Here is a 10753-nt window from a genome sequence, read left to right as displayed (position 1 = left end):
ATTTTCTCCTTGTTAATAGATTAATATTTTGTACACTAAAACAAGACCGATTCTAATAAGACTTGATCAATCTTTTATTACTGTTATAAAGTCAAGGTGACGCCTAAGGCGGCCTTAGCTGCCTTATCCTTGAGCTGCCCTGTCTTTAGATGTGCAAGTGGTTAGAGAAACACTGTGTAACTCACTGTTCATTTATTTGTTACATTAATGTGGCCATGGCTTTTGTCAAAAGTCTACCGAGTTTACTTCTTATAAGGAGGAATGCAAAACATCAAGACTATTTTACGTGATAAAGGTATGAACAGATTCATTAACCAGTGACAAAATCAAGAATTTTGTGAGCAAGACTAATTATAAGTGCAACAAAAATTTAATTACAATCATTTCCAATTTGATTGCATAGCCAATTCTTTACAAAATTCACGAAGAAAAATACCCTCCCTGCAATAGCAATAACAAGTAAATTAATATTAATGTCAGAAGCTGATAAACTAATAGATATATCTCATTCCTTTTCTGTCTTAATAATTTTTTTTGTACAAGATCAGCAATACCTTTTAATCCCAAAACTTCTTTTAAATGGATGTTCATAATATAAGTAAGTTGATCATCAAGTAACATGAGCCATTAATGAATGAAATTTTTTCAGATAATAGTCAGTAAATTGAATTAAGTAAGCCTTTAGTCTTAAGCATGTTATAGAAAGAAGCAAGTTAAATTTATCTCATTAAAACGATCATTCAGCTGGTGGTGAATTTAGTGCAAAATATATACTAAATTTTTAACATTTGATTATTATTGGGTTGATTTATTTACGTTTTATTTAATTATGAATTAATGTTTAAATTATTCTAAATTAAAATATTACTTTTACAACCTTCAAAACTACTCGATAATAAAAAGTAGATATAACACAAATAATATTATAAATTAGTTCATAAATAAAAATAACATATTTTTTACACTTTTGGGTGCCAAATATAAAATTCGTATCTAACTTTTTGAGGGAATCCATCTAATAAATGCCATTTACTAGCTAAGTTTAGATTGCCTTCACCACGCAACGAGTGCAATGTCTTTTGACATATGGCACGACGGCGTAATTGACTCAAGGTGGCTGCTAAATGATAGCAATGGGATATATTTTTATCAGAAACTTCTTTTTTGCTCTCTATAAATATTTATCCCGGCCAGTTAAAACGATCCATCATTAGTATCTGACATACATGAATATGGAGTTATACATGTTCCCATTACTACACATTATAATACTCAGTTGTAGTTCTAATCTGTTCCTACTTCCTGTGCAGCCACTTTGCCACAAGGATGAAAGCATTGCCTTATTGCAATTGAAGGAGATCCTGACCATAAACATGTCCGCTTCTCGTGACCCTAGGGCCTATCCGAAACTTGCGTCATGGGATCAGGCAGAACAAAATGGCGCCGAGTCTGATTGTTGCTCGTGGGACGGAGTCCAGTGCGATGGCAAAACTGGTCATGTAATTTCTCTTGATCTTAGTAGTAGTTGTCTTTATGGTTCTATCAGCTCTAGTACTAGTCTTTTTAACTTAAAACATCTTCGAATGCTAAACCTGGCGGATAATCATTTCAATCACTCTCAAGTCCCAGCTAAACTAGGCCATCTCGCAGATTTAACATATCTCAATCTCTCTAATTCCTTTTTTAGTGGGCTTCCTTCAGAAATTTCACTTCTCTCCAATTTGTCGACAATCGACCTTAGCTATGTCGACATATCGTCCCAAGTGCCTGAGTTTTTGGTAAATCTCTCTTCTTTAAAGCACCTTCTCATGAAAAATTGTGGACTGTATGGAGACTTTCCAGAAAAGATTTTCCACCTTCCCAAACTTCAGTTTCTTGCTGCACAACACAATCCAAATCTCACTGGTCAGTTCCCCGAATTTCGCTCAGGTAGTCCTCTTAGAACAATGTGGTTTTCCCGTACAAACTTAGCCGGTGAAATACCTTTTTCAATCGGAAAACTTGAATCCTTGGAAATTTTGAGTGTTGCAAAGTCCAAGTTTTCGGGGTTTCTTCCCTCTTCACTAGGCAGGCTAGCTAATATCACTTTTTTGGACCTTTCCTACAACAATTTTAGCGGAGAATTCCCTACTTTCCTTCAAAACCTTACCAAGCTAAACATCTTATGGCTTGGCGGGAATCAACTAACTGGCCAAATCCCATCATGGATGGGAAACCTTACGGAATTAAGAGTCCTAAGCCTTGCAAGGAACAAATTGAATGGTCCCATACCCCAATCATTGTCTAGGCTAAAGAAACTCCAAACACTTAATCTTTACGAGAATTATTTCAATGGCACGGTCGATTTTAGCATGTTTGATGACATGAAAGATCTTATGGAACTAGCACTTGGTAACAATCAAAATTTGTCAGTGCTTACAAACCGTGCCAACAATACAAAATCAACATACCCTAAATTTGAGATCTTAGGATTGACTTTCTGCAATTTAAGGGAATTTCCTGAATTCCTAAAACACCAAGACAAACTAAGATTCTTGGATCTTGGGAGAAACAATATATATGGTCCAATGCCCAAGTGGGTATGGAATGCAAGCATGCATACTATTGTCTTTTTGGCCGTTAATGATAACTTCTTGACGAGCATTGAACAATTTCCAACAATGTTCTGCGAGCTAAGTTCCCTTGTACTTCTTGATTTGTCCAATAACTTGTTGAGTGGAATACTTCCACAATGTTTGGAGAATCCCAAAAATGTCCTTTCCATATTGAGTATTAGAAACAATTCCTTTCATGGTACCATTCCTCAAATTTGCTCAAAAAATGGAAGCAATTTGAGGATGATTGATCTTAGCTATAACCGGCTTAAGGGGCAATTACCACGGTCATTGGCGAATTGTATGATGCTCGAGAGCATTAATCTCGGAAACAATCAACTGCTTGATCTATTCCCATCCTGGCTAGGGAGTCTTCCAAAGTTGAGCCTGCTCACACTTCGGTCAAATCGCCTTCATGGAGTGATCAGGAACTCTACATCTACTCATGAGTTTCAAAGTTTGCGTGTTATTGACATCTCTTACAATAATTTCCATGGCGAATTGCCATCAGAATACCTCCGAAATTGGCATTCCATGAAAGTCACTGACTATGGAAGATCACCGGTAACGTATATGCAGACGCAATCAAGTTTTGAAGCTGTAAGGCGTACATGGACTCTAGAATATGCCTACTCGACCACAATAACAGTTAAAGGCTTGAACTTGCACTATGGAAGGATCCAAGAAATTCTTGTCGTCATCGATTTTTCTAGCAACAGGTATGAGAATTAGAGAGAGAGGAAATTTTTGTCAATTGCTTAACTAATCTTTCATTGATGCAAATCCAAGTTAAAGATATTTTGATACACTATTTTTCCTTTATATCAACAGGTTCCAAGGTGAGATTCCGCATTGCATTGGGGACTTACAAGGGCTTAGACTACTCAACCTTTCCAACAACAATCTTAATGGTAGAATTCCATATTCTTTTGGGAACATGACATCCCTCGAATCGATTGACTTGTCGCGAAACAAACTTTCCGGAGAGATTCCTCGGAGTCTTGTGGAACTCACTTTCCTTGCTTTCTTCAACGTCTCCAACAACCTTCTCACAGGACGAATACCCCAAGGGAACCAACTCAGCACATTTGAGAATACCTCGTACATGGGAAACTTGGAATTGTGTGGTGATCCCTTGTCCAAAAAGTGTGGACATAATGCTGACAAATCTCCTACAGAACCAAGTTCGAGATTTGGAGACCATGAAGAGAAAGATTGGGACTACTCTTTGTTTCGTGACTTTAATTGGCTGACGGTTGTTATTGGACTTAGCGGTGGAATTGTTGTTGGAGTCATGCTTGAGAACACTATAATGACAAAGAAGCGAGTGTTATGGTTAGCGAAGAAGATAACATGTTGGGGCAAGAAGAAGTCGCAAGCGAGGAGACGTATATAGAGCTTGAAATATACTGTTGTTCTTGTGAATTATATTATAAATGTAAGGGCACTTGTTAAGCTGAGAGCGAGACATTAATATATATGTCTAATAAGTTTCACCTCTAAGTACCGATAGTCTTTTTTAAATATTTTTTTTATAATATATACACACACGATGTGAACACGATCTCTATGTAGTAATTGCATTTTTTTTTCCTGAATTGCAAAATGTTTTTACACAAATATTACGAAACCAACCTATGGTCCATATAGTAGAAAAGAAATCACATATTATGAATCTAAAATTTTGGCAAAAAACTATTGTTCATATTTTTCTTTTTAATTGCCAATAAATTTTGAAGTGTAATTCAAAATTAACAACTAATAATATATCCGTGCGACATGTTTCCTGGGACAATTTTTAAATCTCATATGTTTAGTATGTATTTTCGAAAATGACTCATAATATTGGAAACAGTCATTTTTTTTTTTTGAAAGAAATTTTAAAAAAGGCCCAAAATAAAGTTATTTCTCTTTTCCTTTTCATTTTCCAGGACTCATCAGTAGTTCTATATTAAATAGTTAATAATTAATAGCTGACTATTAACTATATAGCTTGATAATAATTGATAATTATTTAATAAATAAATAAATATAGTAATTCTCTAATTAGTTAATAATTACTAATATTTAATTTTGTAATATATAAATACAATTAGTAATCAATTATATATTAAAGATTGATTAGCACAAATTGATTATGTAATTGTTAATTAAATAACTAATAATAAGTTATTAAATAAATATCAGAAATTAATTAGCTAATTAATTAATTATTATAATTATTTACTTATATATTGAATGTTTGACAATATTCTGATTATAAATAAATAGTCTATTAGACATATAGAAGAGGGAATGCCTCCCTTTTCAATTTTTGTATTTCAACCAAGATTATAAAGGTATTCATATTGCACATTGCCAATTCATTTCCCATTAATTTGCATTTATTCAATCATCATTATATATATAATATTCTTTTAATTTTTGTTTAATCATTATCTTATATGTTTGAAATTTATACTTTCTAATAAGTTTACATTATTATTTTAGAAAGATATTTATATATTTATGTTTTAATTTGAAAAAAAACAATTTTAGGACTGTTATATTTATCCATGTTTGCGTCCCTATACTTAGAAAGATCATTGCCAATGTTTTAATTTGAAAAAATAATTATATGATGGTTATATTTATCCGTTATATTCTCATACTAGAAGACGTAATTGCTATATGTTTAAGTTAAACGCATATTAGACGTTGAATGTTAAGTGAAATGTTCACACTATCAATACCGTCTGATTGGTACTTATTATATTTGTTAGGTCCGTTTTTCGGTCGGTGTCACAAATGGTGTTACAACATTGGGTGTGACATTAATGAAAGTAAAAGTGTAGACAGATCTATTTTTCGTGTGTTCTTTATACTTTTTGTTATTTTATTGCACTCACAACTGGAACTGAATTAAAAGAGATTGTAATGTTAAGTATCGTTTGATGTGTTGTGACGAATTGTTAAGAACACTTTCAAGTTGGTTCTTCGGGAGAAGATTTCTTTGGTTTCGGGAGGAAACCGTCAAGTCGAGTGGTGCTCGCTGATCAAGCTTCCTAAGGAGATTCTAGGCAACGGCGACATTGTCAAGGATCTCTTTAGGAAGCTTGATCAGCGAGCACCACTCGACTTGACGGTTTCCTCCCGAAACCAAAGAAATGTTCTCCCGAAGAACCAACTTGAAAGTGTTCTTAACAATTCGTCGCAACACATCAAACAAAACTTAACATTACAATCTCATTCTCACATGAACACAAACGTCTCTCCTGTTTTCAGCACTTTCTCTCTATTTTCCAGAAGCCAAAACCACACATATGTTCTGCCATATTCCACCAGGTTCTATTTTGCTCAAAAACCTGTCCACGTGCATCGCACTATCACCCCAAAATACTCACCCCATAGAATACACAAAAACAGCCGGCGTACATCCCTTTTTTCACACATACAACCAAGCTCCAGCCTGCAGATTACAAGCAATCAATTCCCCCCAAAAGTCCACTCTTCATTTTCAGCAATCAAATCCTTTGATTTGCAGCCCATAAACATGACAATAAGACTTTCCTTAAGAGGTCTACTAATTTATAATGCCAGTAAATCTTACAACCAGTTTACCAAAAATAAGCCAACTCAAAATGCATTAACAATATTAACAACGATAATATTAAAATGGTAAGATAGATGATGTTGATAATAATAATAATAAAAGGCAAGTTGCAAGGTTAATGCCAAACAATGATTTGAACATATTGATAATCAGATGGCCGTTCATACTGTGATAATGAATTAATATTAACTCTATATTGTTTACTTGATACTTGTTGCATGGTTATATCATATATGACAGAAGGATAGTGTTAAAATGGTCAGTCATTGTATGGACACATTGTTTTCTTCAAGAAACGCGTATCAATTATCCGAGTATGATCAAAGTAGGACACAGTAAAATAGGAAGATTAAATGAACGTTACGGGGTCACACTTCACCATTCAATGCAAGAAAAAAGATAATTAATATACATAATATATATATATATATATATATATGTACGTGTGACTGTGTATATTGTGTTTTAGTAATATGTGAGTTTCTTCCATGTTTTCAGTAAAGATAAAAGTATCCTGTTAAAAATTCTTCTATCTGTGTCACAAGCAATTAAAAGTGAAAATACATAACTACCCTTACATAATTTAGGAATAAAAATGCTTTAGTAAAAAAAAAGGAGGGAACAATTCTTAAAAATTTGAACAGTTTATTGAATACCATTATAGATGAGAGTAAATATCATTTCGGAATCCTCTATTATTCACAATTCTTAAAAGGTATCTTGTGTTTTCATGGTAATAAAATAATATGTCTACGTTTTAAAAATACAATTTAATATTTTGAAACTGATTTTTAGAACATGTGCGTTTGGAATTGATTTTTACTTGTTTTTAAAAACGTTTATGCACTTGTTTTGACGCACAAAAATGAAAACGGTCTGCAAACTGTGTTTATTTAACAAATGTTTTGAAAACGAAAATAAAAATAAAAAACAGTGAGAATGATTTTTATGAAACAATTAAAAAATGGTTAAAAGTTATTTTCCCTATTCTGTTTTCATTTTCTAGTAGTTATCAATAATGTTATAATATATTAATTAATAATTATAACCAAATACGATTTTACTTTTTTATTATGCTCAAAATAAGCTCTTAAAAAACCAACCAAATGCAATTTTAAAATCGGTCTTAGAATGATTTTCAAAACAATCTTATTTTTACTTTTCTATTAAAAATAAAATCATTTTGAAAACGTTACTAAACGGGCCTCATTCTATGTTTCCTTTTAACCTCTTTATTTAACTGGCTCTAAATTAGGATAAAAAACTGAAAGTATCAGTAAATTGTATCAATGTGGCATAAATGATATGTTCGGATTTTACTAATTTTTGAAAGTAATTAAATAAAAAGGAAAATAAATGTGTGAAGGAAGTTTATCTCTAGATAAACAAATTTAAGGAACAAAATGGTATATTTACATATATACATGGATAGTAAAATACCATTTTAATACTATCACTAACATATAATACCTTTATAATAATCGTAAAAAACACAAACTAGCAAAATGATTTTCTCTTATAATTAAATTCGGTTAAAGTTATGCCATTATTTTTTGTCACTAAAGTTATGCCATCATTAAGTTCTAGAGAATTTAGTGTAGTTGCTCCAAATCAAGATGATCACAAAGGTGATTCAAGTGGTACCAACCACCAGCATTGACCCTTATCTTTGTTCAACATCAAAAAACGACTCTTAAAAGAACCCCAAAAAAATGTAATCTTTTTTTGTGTTTGGCTTGTATAACATTTTTTAGCTATTTTTTTTAGTGAACGAAGATATGGAGTTACATATTTGGAGTTACGTGCTGTTTATAGTTTATTCGAGTAATTAAGTTGAGAAATGTTTTAGCATTGCTCAAATTCTTCAAGTTCAAATCTATGAATAACTTGTGTCTCGTGGCTAGTTTCTTCGTCTCTGACTTTTACTAAAACAAAATGGCACTTGTTGACAGTAGAAATTCGTCAGCAAGAATAATTTAAATTTTAAGATGGATAACGTGCTTTTTATGATCTTTAGAGCGATTAATAAGAATTAAGAAGAGTTAGAAAGCAAGAGCATAGAATTATAGTGGTTCATCCTTTGATCAACAGCTATATCCACTGTGAGGATGAGAGAAATTCACTATGTTCTCAAAAATAAGATTACATAATGTTTTTCTGGACTTGCCTTTTCTACATATATATCCCCTACAATCTCTATACATCTCCTTATTTTATTTCGGGATTTTTTCCCTATATTTTGGGATAATATCCCCGGTTGGTTAGGATTTCTATCAATTAGCAGGATTTCCTCACTTACTTCCCCACTTCGCTTATTTTAATTACAAGTCACAAATCTCGGGCAGACCCCGTATCTCTCTCGATCTGCGTGGACTCGACTTCCTAGGCGCTCTTAGAGCCATCTTTGCTTACAACTGATGGTGAAGTCGACCTCCTGTTTTCCTCGACTCCTCAGAGCGATCGACCGCCTTCGTGCGCTTTTTGCTTTATTTGCGTTCTACTCCCAAGAGAACCTTCGTCTGACGTGACAGTTTAGGACAAAGCTGTCTCCGATCATTAAATGTCCTCATATATGACGCGTGAGTCCCATCTAATGTCTAGATTAGGGTTTAGAATTTTAACCCTACAACAGCACTAATTGCACTATTTCTTTATCTAATCACTTGTTTGTTCATTAATTCTGTGCTGCCACTTTGCCGTAATAATATGAGCCTTGCCTTGCTGCAACTGAAAGATAGCTTTACCGTAGACAAGTCTGCTTCTCGTGACTCATTGGCCTATCCGAAAGTTGCGTCATGGATGGTAGTAACCGATTGATGCTCGTGGGATGGCGTCGAGTGCCACAACAACTCCGGTCACGTAATTTCTCTTAATCTCAACAGTAGTTGTCTTTATGGTTCCCTTGATTCGAGCAGCCAACTTTTTCAACTTTCACGTCTTGAAAGGCTTAACTTGGCCGATAATCATTTCAATTACTCTCCAATCCCATATGCATAGGGCCGTCTTACAAAGTTGACATATGTGAATCTCTCTTCTTCCTATTTCACTGGTCCGGTCCCATCAGAGATTTCACATTTATCAAATTTATCATCACTTGATCTGAGTTACCTTAACATGTCCTCCGAACTGCCCGATTTCTTCGCAAATTTCTCTTCTTTGACACACCTTCTCTTAAAAAATTGCGGACTATATGGAGAATACCCCAACGAGATTTTCTGACTTCTAAACTTCCGTTTCTATCCTTACTAACCAAAATCTTGTTGGTCATTTACCCGAGTTTCGATCTAGTAGTCCTCTTAAACAACTATGGTTAGGTAGTACTAGTTTTTCTGGTAACAAACCTTATTCTATAGAAAAACTTGATTCCTTGGAACTTCTTAGAGTTTCAAAATCCAAGTTTTCAGGGATTCCTCCTTCTTCACTTGGTAAATTGACTAGGATCACTTATTTGGACTTTTCCTACAACAATTTCAGCGGCGAAATCTCCTTTGTTCCTTCAAAACCTCACGCAACTAACCGTCTTATGACTCGGTGGGAATCAACTGACATGTCAAATTCTACCCATGGATTGCAAACCTTACCAAATTAAATATTCTTGGTTTTTCCAAAAATAAATTGCACGGTCCGATCCCACAATCGTTGTCGAGACTGAAGAATTTTCGAACCCTTAACCTGTATGAAAATTATTTCAGTGGCACAGTCGATTTTGGCATGTTTGATGACATGAAAAATCTTGCAGGAACTTGCACTTAGTAACAATTATAGATTGACAGTGCTTACAAAACGTCCCAACAATAAAAATTCGACAGTTAAGAAATTTGAGATCTTGGGATTGACTTCTTGCAATTTAAGGGAATTTCCGATTTCCTAAGGTACCAAGACAAACTGAGGTTCTTGGATCTTGGGAGAGACAATATAGATGGCCCAATACCCCAGTGGGTATGGAATGCAAGCATGCATACTATTGTCTATTTGACCACTTCTTGACGAGCATTGAACAATTTCCAACAATGTTTTGCGAGCTAAGTTCCCTTGTACTTCTTGATTTGTCCAATAACTTGTTGAGTGGAATACTTCCCCAATGTTTGGAGAATCCCAAAATGTCCTTTCCATACTGAGTATTAGAAACAATTCCTTTCAGGGTACCATTCCTCAAATTTGCTCAAAGAATGGAAGCAATTTGGGGATGATTGATCTTAGCTATAACTGGCTTAAGGGCCAATTACCGCGGTCATTGGCGAATTGTATGATGCTCGAAAACATTAGTCTTGGAAACAATCAGCTGCTTGATGTATTCCCATCCTGGCTAGGGAGTCTTCCAAAGTTGAGCCTGCTCACACTTCGGTCAAATCGCCTCCATGGAGTGATAAGGAATCCCACTTCTACTTCCGAGTTTCGAAGTTTGCGATCTTTCTTACAATAATTTTCATGGTGAATTGCCATCAGAATATCTCTGTAATTGGCATTCCATGAAAGTATTTGATTACGGAAACTCACCGATTACGTATATGCAGACACAATCGAGTTTCAAAGCGGTAATGCGTACATGGACTGTAGAATATGCCTA

At 34.2% G+C, this 10753-nt stretch overlaps 1 protein-coding gene across 1 annotated transcript; it reads left to right on the top strand.

Annotated features, from left to right (window-relative positions):
• The first annotated feature begins 1226 nt into the window (after nt 1-1226).
• LOC21402912 (receptor-like protein 9DC3) lies at nt 1227-4054 on the top strand. The gene is made up of 2 exons (XM_010114465.2): nt 1227-3313; nt 3426-4054. Exons 1-2 carry the CDS (start codon nt 1227-1229, stop codon nt 3988-3990), a joined length of 2652 nt encoding a protein of 883 aa, XP_010112767.2. The 3' UTR covers nt 3991-4054.
• Nucleotides 4055-10753: the final 6699 nt, after the last annotated feature.

Source organism: Morus notabilis, unplaced genomic scaffold (assembly GCF_000414095.1).
Source record: "Morus notabilis unplaced genomic scaffold, ASM41409v2 Scaffold24, whole genome shotgun sequence".
Taxonomy (NCBI): domain Eukaryota; kingdom Viridiplantae; phylum Streptophyta; class Magnoliopsida; order Rosales; family Moraceae; genus Morus; species Morus notabilis.
This window is presented reverse-complemented; position numbering and strand designations above follow the sequence as displayed.